At 39.8% G+C, this 15,985-nt stretch overlaps 1 protein-coding gene across 2 annotated transcripts in view; it reads right to left on the bottom strand.

The window, feature by feature from the left end:
* Nucleotides 1–3,302: 3,302 nt before the first annotated feature.
* Nucleotides 3,303–15,985, bottom strand: part of tnfrsfa (tumor necrosis factor receptor superfamily, member a) — a 61,648-nt gene continuing 48,965 nt past the window's right edge. For both annotated transcript variants that reach the window (XM_060935590.1, XM_060935591.1), the window contains exons 7-10: nt 13,441–13,481; nt 13,021–13,296; nt 11,551–11,587; nt 3,303–6,609 (exon numbers count right to left, since the gene is read on the bottom strand). In XM_060935590.1, the coding sequence (XP_060791573.1) occupies nt 6,320–6,609; nt 11,551–11,587; nt 13,021–13,296; nt 13,441–13,481 (644 nt within the window). In that variant the 3' untranslated portion in view covers nt 3,303–6,319. The remainder of the gene's footprint in view (nt 6,610–11,550; nt 11,588–13,020; nt 13,297–13,440; nt 13,482–15,985) is intronic.

Here is a 15,985-nt window from a genome sequence, read left to right as displayed (position 1 = left end):
CTTGTCTAGTTAAGTCTAGTCTAAATGCTGAATAAACGTGGAAACACTGTCGTTCAAGCCAGGTGTCTCTGTCAACTCTGGGGGCTAAGCACCCCCAAAGAACAGGGGCGATTCTAGCACCTGATTTTTAAGCAATCATGTGTTGATCTCTTCCGAATAGAATCTATGATAGCCTACCCTCTTTACCCTTTGCCTCTCGTTGCTAGGCAGCAGTTACATGAAAGCCGCAAGCTTTCACAAGCAAATACATGACTGATATCACGCCGACTTTATGATTACATTTATGATTATCATGAATGTGTACTCTATGATGTGTACTCTATGAGCGCTCTGGAGCGAGTCACTTCCAAGATGGCCGCGCAGACCGCAGTGTTACTATTTTTAGCATCATGTCGGAGCACTCTATAGCTCTACGTACCTTTATCTTATGTCGTTTCTCAACACGTTCTGACAGGAAGACTGTCTTTGGAGGAGTCGCCTTGTCCCAGGCGACTGCTGGATCCGGCATAGCTACTAGTAGACCCCCTCCGGAATACTGTAGGCACTGCTGATGGTAGTAACACACGTTTGTGCTGAACTGCACACCCAAGAGATTCTTTTAAGCTGGGAAGGGTGTCAAAACAATCCAAATCGAAGTGTTCAGAGCACAGGACAGATGTTGGTGAGGGCTCCCACTTGTCACAAGTGGGCCTGACTTGCTTCACCCACTTCGCATGCAGCTCGGGATCTCTGGGAAACTTGAATAAACTTACCCCATCCTTGTGGGTTTTGGAGCAAAAGCCGGCAACACAACGCAAAGGCATAACTATATATATATATATATATATATATATATATATATATATATAAAATGTATAATAATAATACTAATAATGAAAAACTGAATACCTGTCACATCAACAACAAACTGGTAAGTTAGGAGGAAGGTTCTTTCGCTGACGTCATATAGCTCCTCCTCCTTTTTCGTCTCCTGGGTGCTGCAGCCCTGTCAAATTTGCCCAAATAGCCGCGTTTTTTATCATAACTTGTAAAATAGGCGCCTTCGTGAATTAATATATGGATCATCGGGAATTACTTTTTATGTTATAAAGCATCGCCAAAGATGTCAAAAACATGTCATCAGACCTTTAAGTACAGTACTCAAGTAAACGTACTTCGTTAGTGTTCACCTCTGGTTATGGAAATATTCATTCTGCTTTTAGAATACTGTTAGACAATAACGTCTGCCACAGTAACAGCAAAACTAATCATTGAGCTACAAACCCTGAAGAAAATCTAAATTTCTAAGTTAAAAAAAACAAAACATTTTGTTCCTTCACATAATAAGTGCCATTAAATTTGATGCTGAACAAAATAAATCAGGCCTTGTTCTCTCAGCCAGATCTACACAGACCAGGTCATCGAGAACGTACAACAGTAGCTCATCTGGCCTGCCATCAAAACACCCATGACTACCCAAACACCAAACTGAAACGTGACTATGTGAGAGAGGACCAACCTCCATGACAAATTGTTTCCAACAGGAAAATCAACAAAGGACTAAATTTTGTTCCCCGAGGGAAGATCGACCTAAAACATCCATCAGAACTGAACTCGCATGATAAATGAGGAGATACAATTCAAGTCAGAAGAAAATGTGTCAAGTTGAGCTAATTACTAATTTGTTCACAAAAAATTGACAATACAATGACCAAGTTTTGTCTAGAAGGTCGAGTTCTTTCAAATAAAACGGTGAGAACTGAAATCCATTGAGAACTGAGGGAGGGAGGGAGGAGACACGATTTAACTGAAAATAAACAAAGTTGTTAAGACAACTTTTGTGAGACATTTAAATTACAAGTGTTGCCAGGCAAAATAAACCTCGCCCATATATGACTTCCTATATGTTGATAATGATAAACATCTCTCTATTGCTAACTGAGTTATAATGGAAAATATGCACATTTTAGCAATGACCTTGACCCCCAACCCCGAAGAAAACTAAGAGATACCTCATCATGTAGCACATCAATGGAAGCAGAATTGAAAGATGAACATTTTGGAATTGGTTTGAAGTAAATATGATGAATATGAAGGAAGATATCACGAAAAAAAAAAGATGATCTTTTTGGTGACCTTAACCAGGTGACCCTCAAAATGTTGGAGGTTCTATTTGAGACCAATGTCCATCTATCCTGAAAGTTTCATGAAGATTGATCCAGCCCTTTTCCCGTTATATTGTTAACAAAAAACCCCGACCGAAAACAATACCTCACCCCCTGGTGGACTCCATCCCAGGCGAGGTAATACAGCTACTAAACGGATCGTCCAGCAGAGTTATTCTCAAAAGCTTATTTTAAGTAAAAGTAGTTGCAGATTTCAAAAATCAGACTTTCATTTTCGGAGACCAAATAGTGTTGGAGAAAAATGGATTTTCTTTAAAATGTCGGCTGGGCTTCCTGCTGTGGGGATGTATATGATGACGTCATGTAGTGGTTGCTCGGAGCAACTTGGCATCTTATATTCTCTGTTTACATCGTAGTTTTGATAATTTTACAAGTATTTTACTGAATTTATCAGTTTTTAAATAAGTATATAAATGTCACAATGGGGTGGCACGGTGGTGTAGTGGTTAGCGCTGTCGCCTCACAGCAAGAAGGTCTTGGTTCGAGCCCCGTGGCCGGCGAGGGCCTTTCTGTGCGGAGTTTGCATGTTCTCCCCGTGTCCGTGTGGGTTTCCTCCGGGTGCTCCGGTTTCCCCCACAGTCCAAAGACATGCAGGTTAGGTTAACTGGTGACTCTAAATTGACCGTAGGTGTGAATGTGAGTGTGAATGGTTGTCTGTGTCTACGGTATGTGTCAGCCCTGTGATGACCTGGCGACTTGTCCAGGGTGTACCCCGCCTTTCACCCGTAGTCAGCTGGGATAGGCTCCAGCTTGCCTGCGACCCTGTAGAAGGATAAAGCGGCTAGAGATAATGAGATGAGAATGCCACAATGATGCTAAAAAGGCGGCACAAGCTGGAACTAGACTGCATTTCCACAGAGAAAATCCAAAGTGGGCTTCCTCAGCGTCGGCGACAGAAACTGGATCAGACATGAAACCTCACGCTGAAAAATCTGAGTTGCTCCAAGCAAAAAGCCCATCTGGCATTTTAAAGAAAATTCATTTTTCTCGAACACTATTTGGCCTCCCGAAAATGAAAGTTTGATTTTTGAAATCTGCAACTACTTCAAATAAGTTTGAGAATAAATCCACTGGACGATCCATTTAAAGGATTGAGAAAGCTCAGTATGTCTTGATTTATCACGACACTACACTTCATTGTTTAGTAAGAAATGTTTATTTCAAAATTAAAATCATTTCTACAACTGCATTTGCAACAGCAAATACTTTACAACTGTTAAAAAGGAAACAACTGTCTAAGTGGGGCAATACATTTGCTTCTACAATACAAGAGAGCGTGAAACATGGGTGAGCAAATGTAGGAAGAAAAAAAAAATGTGTTAAAAGAAAAAGCTGAACTATGAGTAAAGTAAATAATGTAGAGCATCATGAAAAACTTGAGCTTATCTATTGAAGTTGTTCTTGTATTTATTAAAAAAAAAAAACCACACACAACTTGCTACAAGTGCATGAAGAGAGAAGAAAAGATGGGGGGGGAAAAAAAACAGGTCCCTTGAAATTAATGCATGTAGTGTCTGGTCCAAAAGTTTGAATGAAACTCTTAACAGGAAGGTTCATCCAGCTGACAGCACTTTTCCCAAGAAAACAATTAAAAATCGTTTTTAAAAATCGGATGAAACATTTGAGGTCCTCAACGCGTTCCGCTTTTAGTCAGTAAATCAGAACACCGATTTTGGACGAATAAATCAGGACGCCTTTTGCGAAGGATCTCATTCGCTCATAGCAGTGCCAGACAACAAAACTCAGACATTTGGACCAGACAGACAGTATGAATCCATATTACAATAATATTTCAACTTTTGAAAAGAAAAAAAACAAAAAACACTAGGTGGCAGTGCCTGCACTGATACATGAACTGAATGAACACTGAACGCAGAGCCTTTTTTTATTTCATTTCGAGAATACACTCTTACAACTGGAATTTATACAGCTATAACACGACATACATAGCTGAGTCAAAAGGTCTGAGTGATCCATTATATATAATAAACGGCAACAATCTCTATGAAGCCGTCATCAATAAATAATTAACTTGGAGGCTGGAACAGCATCATTATAGTTTATATATATATTTATAAAAAATATCTTACTAAATGGTATCAAATTACAATAGGCACAGTATAATAGCTTCATACTGAGTGTTACCTCAATTATGAACTCATTCTACGGTCAGTTTGTTCCTTCAGTTTGTAGGATGTCACTACTTCATTCTCCTTGCTCTCGGCTTGTATAGAAATGTATGATATATTTGCAATGTTAAAATGGGTTGTTCTGTGACTATATACAGCTCAGGGCAAAAATAAATGAAGTTCAAATCTCAATGAGGTGGAAAAGACCATCTTTCCATGAGAACTTTTATATATAGATTTTTCTAAAAAAAAAAAGCCTCACACGTACCAACACATCCATGTTTACTATATGCAATAGGTTGAGAATATAAAAATAATAATAATAAAAATCATCATCATCATCATCATCATCATCACCACTATAAAGAAAAAAGTTATCGTTTTTGCCGTGTGTTGAACAGGAGTAATGCGGCACCCATTAAGAAATGTAGTTGTAGTGCCTTACACTGCAAGGCAAACGGAGGGGAGAGGGGGGGAAAAAAAACCCAAAAAAACAAACCCACACACATCACACTTGGATACGGTTAACAGGTATAAATAATTACACATAGTTCTACTATGACAATAAATACATCCATTTCTACATAAATAAGGAAACTGAAGAGAGGTGTTTGTGTATCTGACAGAAGAAAGTCACTTTTCATAACGACACTGAGCTGCTGTTGAAGGAAGCGAAACGTGTCTTTCAACAGGTGACATTTCCTTAGCAAAACAGGGGTGCGTTTCCCAAAAGCCTCTCAACACTCACTCGGAGCATCTTAACTAGGAGAGAGAGCGTTCACTGTGCTGCTCGCTTGACCGTTTAACGATGATCTTTGTGCTGCGACGCTTCTGGGAAACTCAGGCTGGTACGTTTACGCTAAACCGTGACTGTAAATCAATCTTAAGTGTCTACCTTCTGTTTCAGAAAAGGTTTTTCTTTCGAAAGAAAACAGTTATTTTTGTGTGCACGCGCGCGCGAGTCTATATTAGAAAGCTTTATAGCCTTGACTTATATCGTGGCACAAATTGACGTGTCCCTTCCTCCGCTCCACCGTAGTGGACATCGACGAACGATAGAAAACTGTGACAAAAGATCTTAGTAGCATGTAGTGTAGTCTAGGGGCTCAACTGCCTGGAGTTTCACCTAGAAATGTGCTCAAAAACCAAATGAGTCAAAACCAAAACATTTGTCCGCTATAATTACAGCTACTTTTTGATGTCACCACTGAAAAGAAAAGAAAAAAATAAAATTAATTGCAGGCTTCAGACCAACCTGTAGGTTTATTTAAAAAAAAAAAAAAAGCCTGAGGCCAGTGCACAATTTGAGACGAAGCCACGCTGTTACCAAGCGCAAATCTTCACCGAGTCCAGTGTTGGCTTCAGTAAAGCCCCCCCCCCCAAAAAAAAGTTCCTACAAACAGAGCTTTAGGAAACGAACGAGCGCTAACTCCTCCTTCTGGGTGTCTCAAACATGACACTTTTCCTCACACCAGGCTGCTCTCAAGGAGTGTTTCAACGATCATCTTAACATTGATTTATACTCACAGCCCAGTGTTGGGTTCGTAAAAGCAGAAATCGTTGCTACGACGTTAACGTTAGTCATGACGTTAGTCATGTTTAGCTGCACATCAGTACACGTGTGGACGAAAGAGGAGCTGGTGCTTCTCACTGATTCTTTGTGCAACTGTATCTCCTGCAATAGAGTTCTACAATAGTTTACATGCATTTTCTTTATTTTTTGGAGACTTGAGAGGTAACGGGAGGCATGATCATCTGTTCTGCTACAGCAGCCAAAAGAGGAAAAAAAAAAAAAAAAAACCAAACCCCTAGCTCCTCCTCCACATGACTATCGAATGCCAAGTTGCTTGTTAAATTTCACAAGTCTGTTTAAACGAGTTTTGTTCATATTAACCAGCTCGTCGTAAACAACATTTGCACCTTTAGTCCATTATAGGCTGTGAAAAGTTAAGACATGATACTTTCCACTTTACACGTTCATTACAAGGTGTTTTGTTTGCTTGCTTTTTTTTTTTTTTTTAAAAATCACTCGTATTTGTAGTAGCCGCGCTCGACTGCGCGGGAGGCGATCTGCTCGGCGGAGTAGCGCTGGTCGAGATCGAGCAGCGCCTGCAGCAGATGGTTGATGTTGGCACGGAGTCCCTCACGCTGCATCCACACACGCAACAGTTCGTACACTTTGTCGCTAGCGTTCTGTGACTCTGCGAGCTTGATGGCGTTATCGCTTACGCCAATGCTGCGAAAGAACTTGTTGTGCACGCGCACATCCAGAACGTCAAACAGGTCAAAGCTCTTGCTTAGAGACGCCTCCTCACCTGTGGAGAGCGAAAGAGGAAGAGTTACGAATTCACATGAGATGCTCTCCAAAAGAAAATAATTAGCTTACACTACCAAACATTTAAAATCGCATTCGTTAACAAAGCCATTTAAAATGCATGGAAGAAGCAGTTAGTGAAATCAGCCTAATTTGTAATCAACGCTCTCACTCAAGAAATATTTATTCCTAATTGTTGATCATTGTTAATTATTATACATTCAGGACACTTTTTCGATTGGAAAAAAAAAAAAAAACTTCTGTCCACATTCACTGGATATGAGCAATCGTGCGCACCGATTGGCTACTCTACTACTAGGCTATCGGCTCATATACCGTGAATAGGGAAAAACAAAAATGGTGACGCGTTTTTCTGAACTAACCGAGGATGAAATAAAAACTCTACTCAAAAACAAAAAAAGGAATGAAAATATTTGATGGTAAGAACGTTTTTTCCCCCCAAGAATTACTGCATTTTTCACGTAATGTGCCTGTCATTTCGCCAGTTTGTTTACATTCTAAGCAGAAACGATTTTGTCAGATGTTTTGTATCAAGTTTTTATTTATCCAATTGAATGTGGATAGAATAATGTGAATGTTCTATCCAGTGAATGTGGATAGAATAAAACAGTTATTCCACTCAATCTCGCCATACATGACTTATAGCTGACTCGGTGCTACGCGCCTCATCAGCTATCAGCTCATGTACGACTCGATTTCATGGAATAACTTAAGTATTCTAGCAGGTTCCATTCATTTTGTCTGATAGCATGCAGTATTGTTAGCATATCGCTTATCCTACACTACCGTTCAAAAGTTTGGGGTCACCCAGACAATTTTGTTTTCCATGAAAAGTCACACTTTTATTTACCACTACAAGTTGTAAAATGAATAGAAAATATAGTCAAGACATTTTTCTGGCCATTTTGAGCATTTAATCGACCCCACAAATGTGATGCTCCAGAAACTCAATCTGCTCAAAGGAAGGTCAGTTTTATAGCTTCTCTAAAGAGCTCAACTGTTTTCAGCTGTGCTAACATGATTGTACAAGGGTTTTCTAATCATCCATTAGCCTTCTGAGGCAATGAGCAAACACATTGTACCATTAGAACACTGGAGTGAGAGTTGCTGGAAATGGGCCTCGATACACCTATGGAGATATTGCACCAAAAACCAGACATTTGCAGCTAGAATAGTCATTTAGCACATTAGCAATGTATAGAGTGGATTTCTGATTAGTTTAAAATGATCTTCATTGAAAAGAACAGTGCTTTTCTTTCAAAAATAAGGACATTTCAAAGTGACCCCAAACTTTTGAACGGTAGTGTACGTGTATTACGTCACACTACCCAATGGAGAATGAGCATTGAATACGGTTTACAATATTGCATTGTCGTCAAGACACGTCAGAGACGTAAAACTTCTGCGCTAGCAAGTGACACTGACAGTTTCTAAACAAACATGGCCGCCAGGTTTGCTTCGTTAAATACGGAAGATTTTTGAAGAGTTTTGAAAGAGAAAGACGTGTTGAACACCCGAAAGGAATGTGTATTATAATAATAATAATAATAATAATAATAATAATAGCCAGCTTTTTTCGTGTTATATCAGAAATATTCCATTCAGCAAATATGATATTGAACTCATCCTCGACTCGTTCAGTATCATGCTAGCTGAATGGAATATATCTGATATACCACTTAACGCCAGCCAATATTATTTAAATATGCCAGTTCCCTGTTGTTTTGTGGAATGTTGACCAATCAGAATGACACTGTGGTATAATCAGTCATTAATAAATTAAATATAATTTAACCATTAACCATTTAAGAACCTTTTAATTAACAACAGTAATCTCTGATCACCAATCAATGGTAAAGACAATGCTCCTTAATGGCTCCTCCATCTGCGGTGTGTTAAGGAGAGATACAGCAGCTCCTTCCTCCCTACTGCTGTGAGACTGTACAACCGGCACCTCACCAAGCACAGCACCAGTCACTCCGCACAATAATAAACAATACTGTCCAGATCACTTCTACATCCATAGAAACCCCTCTGAATGTATACTGTGTGCACTGACTATCAGCATCAGTACTTTACAGTGAACTGCTAGCTACACATGGTTAAAATGGCTCTTGTGCAATATACTGACTGACTTGTGCAATACTATCTGGCTAATACTGGTAATAATTGGGCCTGTCACGATATTTGATATACTGACTTATCGTACGGTAAATGAAAATGAACTTGGTCATTTTTTTTTGGCACTTACACGCTGTACATCTACATAGGGAATTTGCCAGAGTATTCGCTTGACCCATTGACTGAATAAAATACTGCGCTGTTTTCTGTCATCTCACGCAGCTCTCTGTCAGAGGTGGGGCCTCCCAGCATGCAACAGTTATAGACCAAAGGCACAGAATTGGGTATGGACGGGTCCCTACCAATATTTCTGACTTTGGGGGGATAATAATAATAAATCACGCTACGTGAGCAGTACAAAAAGGGTTACTGTAGGTTTCCACTGGGCGAAACCACGCAAAATTCGCTCATGAATATTCGCTCTGGGGGTGTGGTCGCGAAAACAGCAAGTAGGCTGGCTACCATGTCAATTAGCAAGTGTGGTTGCAGTGCAGTGACCGGCTGCTAGCTAGCAAACTGTCCTTGAGGAATGTAACGTTAGATTAGCTCGTAAAATTAATCAGTTAACAACAGGTCGTATTCAGTGTGTAAAAACGACAACATACGAATATGACTCTTTTCTAAGTTTGTGCGGCATGTAAATAACAATCCGACTTGATACCGACAACCGGTGTTCATTAAGGTCACAAAGACATTAGCACAATTTGATATGATTTAATAAATGTTGGCCAATATTGCACCTAGTCTTGCTTGTGAAGTGCCTGCAAACTTTAGCAGCCCGCTAACCCTTAATTTGAAGTGCTTCAGTTGTGACCTGCAGAGAGCCCTGACCAAGTTCATGTAACATGACACATGCAAACAACAACCCGATGGTGATGTGGACATTAAAAGGTGCCTGGGCCACGAACAATCAAATCAAACATTTTCATGTAATAAGCATAACAGCCTCCGTCTTCTTCATCAGAAATTTTTGGTTACTCCCGCCTCTCTTTTGAAAACGTCACATACTGAGTACATACATACGCTGAACTGATTGGTTTTCGAGGGGGTTCATTTGAAAGCTGGAGGCTAAAAACTTCTCTGTAGAGCCCTGTCACTACCGCCCCTCCCTCCCCTCTCCGCTCAAGAAGACAACAAAAGGGCAATAATATAACAACCACCAATCAGAATTCACATACATTCTGTTGCCAAGTAAAATTGTAACCTTTCAACGCGTCATAAAAAGTTCTAGAGCCCTCGTCCTGTTTTACCGTTAGATCAATCAGCTTAAACTAGCATTCTAAACTAGTTACAGATCCCACAGAAGAGAGCCGACTCCCTCTGCCAGCCTCATGGAACGCAGTGTTGAAGGCTCCGTACGCGTTTTACTTCCATTTATGGAGGGAAAGAACCTACACCCTCCCGACAGTCAATGCCTTATTCGCTTGTAAAACACATTTGCAAATTGGTAGAATAAGTTAATCACATGCAAGATTTGCAATTAATCAAATGAATTGCATATTATTATTCATGAATTACTACAGTTCTGAACTTCAAATGTTAAAAGTCTGGACTTTGGAGAGATGATGGAGACTCTTTTGGTGGAACACAACGGAGCAAAATATTGTGACCCTCTAATGTTGACCTGAAGTTGGCGCCACTGGGGGTTGGCATTGGGTTTATGTCCCCACCAGTGTTAATACCAAACCTACGCCCTTGCCTACATGTTATCTCGTTCTAATTGTCGTTACTTTTATCCAAATGACAGCTGGCAAGACGTTGTTATTTTGCACTTTGTTTGTCTGGGTACTAATCTTTGAGAAACTGGATTGGCAGAATGTTGCCTGTGAAGAAAAGAATGTCTTTATTACCCTGTGCCAAGTTAATATTTACTTAAGTACAATTTTTAAGAGCCATAGATTGTATTTTATTTATTGTTTTTGTTGTGAGTGGTTTTGTTTGATTGTTGTTTTATTTCTTTAGGTTATTTACTTATATTTTCTACGTTCCACTGTTGAATTGAATAAGTTGATTTAATTAAAAAAAAGTTCACTGTTCTTTGAAAGGGTGTATTTGCATGATCATTATTATTTTACTAGTGGCATAAAATTGTCTTGAAAAGACGTCAACAATAATATCGTTTATCGCAATAATTTCTGAGACAATATATCGTCTAACAATTTGTTATTGTGACAGGCCTCGTAATAATACCTGTGCAATACCACCTTTGTAATACACTTATGTTAACTACATCTACAAACCTGTTAATTACGCAAATTTGTTAAATTTTGTGTGTCTCTAAATTTGTAGTTTATTTCTTTATATACGCATCCTTTTTTGTATACTTAGTACTTTTGCACTACTCCTTCACTGCCTTATCTTTTTCTCTTTATATATTTTGATGCTGTAACAATGTAAATTTCCCCTTGTGGGATAATAAAAGGCTATCATCTTATCTATTCATTAAAGCAATATTAAACGAGAAAATAAATCAATATTAACTAGCTTAGAAAGTAGAGTAAAAATCTTTTAAAAGAATTTAAAAAAAAATCTCAGACAATTACAGATAGTGTAATTTGTGCGTGGAAAGAAGAAAACTAACTCAGATGGTGTTAATTATTTAATTTGCCCAAATACAAACTTTCCTAAATATGAGGACGATGAAGCAAATTTCTCTAGAACACACGGACACTTTAACGTGTGTGTGTGTGTGTGTGTGTGTGTGTGTGTGTGTGAGAGAGAGAGAGAGAGAGAGAGATCACTGGAAAAGCACTGTGTGTCTGTGAAAGAGATAAACAGCTGTTAAACTGAAGTTTCTTACCAAGTAGTGGAACAAGTCTTCTGGGAGTGCCATCCTCCTATTAACAAAAACACCCCACAATAAATTAATTATTCTGTTCTCAGGAAAAATAAAAAATAAAATTCTCTAGAGTACAGTATGCTTCTGCTGACATTTCCATGACTCATTCAGGCCATTTCTGAATTCCTGCCATGACAGATTGTTATCGAACAAGCCTAACATGTAAATCATGAATTCTGAAGTTAATTTAAGCAGGAGTGTCCAATCCTGCTAATGGAAAAATAGCTTCTTGAGGTTTAAATTCGCTCCCTGATCCAACACACCCAATCCAGCTGATCAAGGTCATCAGGAGTGTGTGAATATCCTACATGGGTGTGGAGAGCATTTTTCTGGTTCTATAATTTGACTTCTGACACGGACATGTGTTGAATCAGTTGCATTAAAAGGAGAACTGAAGGCAAATTTTTTATGATAAAAATTATTTTTCATCTCATTTTATTAAATATCGGAATGCATTTTTGATCGCTATTTTGTCACCGCTATAGCAAATTATGAGTGCTTGAAATATGCTCTGTGATACATCAGTCCATATGTCAAAGCAATGGCCGTAAACGAGATTCGTTGAGACCTGTGCGAGACATCGTAGGACGGAATTAAAACGTACAGCGGAAATCAAAGTGACCAACATCTCTTGTCCAAAGACATGCTCTTTTGAATGCTGATGTAATCAAGCTGGAAGTTGTGTTTGTTTTGATAGCAAATCAGGAAAGTTTGAAAAAAGTCGGCAGTAATCGTCATTTAAACTCGGTTTTGTGCAATATTTCGGTTGGAAAACTATTTCGGTTTTCAAAATGGCGACACTGACACCTGGCTGACACTTCACGTTTCGAAGTCTTGCACAAGTCTCGTGAAGATCGCGCAGATAAACGACGCCTGCCATGGACCAAACGAACTAAATTCAACACGGCTTAAAACCAAATAGGCCGATAAGTATAATATTTAATTGCAATTAGTTGCCAATACGAGTCACGATATAAGGTTACTAAAACTAAAAACGTAATAACACGTTAATTAAGAAATAAAGCAAGTTTAAAAATGACTTCAGTTCCCCTTTAATGCTTTAAAGTACTTTAATGCCAGAGTGATCCCAGATGTGTGGTTACGGGGATAATAGTGGGCATTTTGGTTTAAATAAATAAATAAATAAATAAATTTAAACCCTGCTAGGTTCTCTTTATTAACAAATCGCATACAGCACAGCTAGTTTTAATTACCACAGTATATAATGCAGGACAGTGAACAGATGAAACCTGTTGTGGTGTGTGTGTGTGTGTGTGTGTGAGTGAGTGAGTGAGTGAGAGAGAATGAGAATGAATCAGGCTTCATCTCTTCACAGCATACCATTCAGTAATTCTTTGGAAGTGAGGTCAAACAGTGCACAGGATAAAAAGGGGGGGGGGGGGAAGCAAAAGTGTGACTGCTTTCACGCACCCTGTCCCACGGCTCCGCCTCCCTCTCACAATTTGCTGAGACAGGAAGTGGAATGTTCACTGGCAGGGCTGATAAACTGGTTTGGGAGGAGCTGGTGGTGTTCGGTAGGCTGTCCCCAAGTCCTCGGTCTTCATCTTCCACTGGAATGCTTTTACTCCCCAGGATGTGTGTCTCCTGCAGCAGGGGACGAGACTCGGTGCGAGGCAGCTCTGCCTCCTCCAAGCCCGCATTACGGCTGTTCTCACACTCCTCAGAGGTAGGGACACACACACCATCCTAAAAAACAAACAAAAAAACCCACCACAATCAATGGCTAAATCAGGAGTTGTACACACAGATTAGTGCATACCAACACAGTTATTCATGTGGTGTGCTAACTGAACCTGAAGTGTGGAGAAAAAAAAAAAACAAGGGACTTACGATTGGAATTTTCACTTCATTATTTTGAGCCACTGTGCTTGCTGAAAAAAGAGAAAATAAAACAATAAATGATGAGCAATAACAAGAAACAGTAATAAAAACATTTCAAATAACATGTTATATTGGCAAAAGTATGTGGACACCTGACCATCACACCTACACATGCTTGCTGAATATCCCATTCCCAATTTAGTCTGGCTTTATTGTTATAATAACAATAAAAATTTCAATTTATATCACGCCTTTCTCACACCCAAGGTCGCTTTACAATTAGAGAGGAAAAAAAAAACCCCACCACATTATAACCTCCTCCACTCTTCTGAAATGCAAAGTGGTTGTAGGAATTTGCCCATTAAGTCACAAGAGCATGAGTGAGGTCAAGCAGTGATGTTGGGTGAGATAACCCGGCATGCAGTAAGCATTCAGATTCATCCCAAAAGTGATCAGTGGAGTTGAGGTCAGGGCTCGCTCAACATCTTCCACACCAACCTTCGTAAACCATGTCCTTATAAACCTCACTTTGCGCACAGGGGCAATGTCATGCTAGAACAGGGTTACGCTCGGCCCCTAAGATTTCCTTTCACTGGAGCTAAACGTTACAGCATGCAAAGGCATTCTGTACTTTTAACTTTGTGGCCACAAACTGGGGAAGACCTCAAATTGGGTGAGGCATCCACATAGTTTTGGCCATATGCTGTACATTATATAACCTACTGTATTGCATTACCGAGCACAATTTTGAAATATGGATTTACTAGGAGAGAAACTGAGCCATCCTTTAAGATGGAAAATACACGATTAACATAAAAGCAATGATGCAAAACTAATGGATTTTAAATCTGGGCCCTATTTTCCTATTTGTTTGGGTCCAAAATGATCAAAATCGGTCCAGTATTGAGTTAGGACACTATAACTGGCAACCGCAAAACGGCTATACGATGGGGCAAGCATCAGTGTCAAAGTCTCTGACGTAGCACCCTGTTCAGCGCCTGTAGCGGATTATCATACAGGGCTGTTCCTGATTCAAATAGGGACAGCCGTCAAATTCAAATGCCTCATACATACTGTCAATCAGCGAAACATTTGGGCATTACTTTAGAAATAGACTTCTCAAATCTCGAGGTCTCCTTTTGTAAACATCAGAAAACAGCCGCCATGCGATAATCGACTACAGGCACCGAACGGGGCGCTGCGTCAGAGACCGGAAGAAGAGAAAGGTAAAACAGTGACTGTAGGAACATTTTCTACAGTTTCATTACAGTTATTGAGGTAAACAGACACGGGTGCATCTCTGTAGGGATCCCTTCCATGTTGTCAGACACTTAACAGCATCATGAGCCTGTCCGTGGCAAAAACAAGTGGTTTACTTTGACCCAGAGGTTCTCCCCACAGCATTATACTGTATAGCTGTTTTGCGGTTGCCAGTTATAGCACTCTAACCCAATACTGGATCGATTTCAATCTTTTTTTTTGTTTTTTTTGGGCACGAGTAAAAACAGAAGGGGGAAATCGGGCCCAGGTTAAACAAATCCTGGACTTTTCCTTTAATTTTATTAGGATGATTCCAAGATTGGGTTTCCATTGAGTGTTTGTAATTTTAAATTCTTTTTTCAACCCTGAATCTTTGCTTTTATAAGACAGTTCTATCAAGAAACAAGCTGAGTGACATTTCAGACACGATGTAGCCAAATATTTTGTTTATTTTTGCTCAGCCAACGAAAACGGCTCCGAAACAAGCCACAGCTGGATAAAGTGTTGCGTGTTGCCAAGCAACACACAGACAGACATACAGACCGACATCCCATAATAAGTGTATTACAGGTTTCAGTGTAGTGAACTATTGCTATAATTGGAATTTTATGGAGTGAACACAAACCAGTTTTACTGGCACTACGTTCACACTGCAGGCTGAAGTGACTCAAATCCAATGTTTTCACCCATATGTGACCTGTATCCGATCTTTTATTGACAATATGAACGACACAGATCCGATTTTTTCAAATCCGACCCAGGCCGTTTGGATATGTGGTCCTAATTCCAATTCCTATCCGATCTTTTCATATGCGACTTCAGTCTGAACCGCCAGGTCGCATTCATCCGACTTACACGTCATCAACAAGCCACAAACGTCACTATTCTGCGCTGAAGTAGGCGGCGGGTCTCTCAAAAAAAGTTACAACAACATGGCTTTGATGTTCCTTTGAACGGAGGTTGCAGTCACTACCCCGCAGAACGCCTGAGCCAAAACCCTTGCCCTCTTCCTTCTCAACCTCCTCCTTAACATCAGGCTATTGTGCATGTTCTGGCTCCGTCGCAACAACAACTGCATCATCGCCAGGTACTCCATGCTGGCTACTGTCATACACAGGAAACTTTAGGTTACTTCCGTAAACACTGGCCATGCTCACTGTGTGTGACGTTGTCGTATCCTGCAATGCGCATGCGGAACACTTTTAGGTCGCTTTTCGTTCATACTGAGGATCACATACAAGTCGCATATATTTGTTAATGCGAACGACCTCACAAAAAAATCGGATTTCACAAA

Source organism: Neoarius graeffei, chromosome 12, assembly GCF_027579695.1.
Source record: "Neoarius graeffei isolate fNeoGra1 chromosome 12, fNeoGra1.pri, whole genome shotgun sequence".
Classification (NCBI taxonomy): Eukaryota; Metazoa; Chordata; class Actinopteri; order Siluriformes; family Ariidae; genus Neoarius; species Neoarius graeffei.
This window is presented reverse-complemented; position numbering and strand designations above follow the sequence as displayed.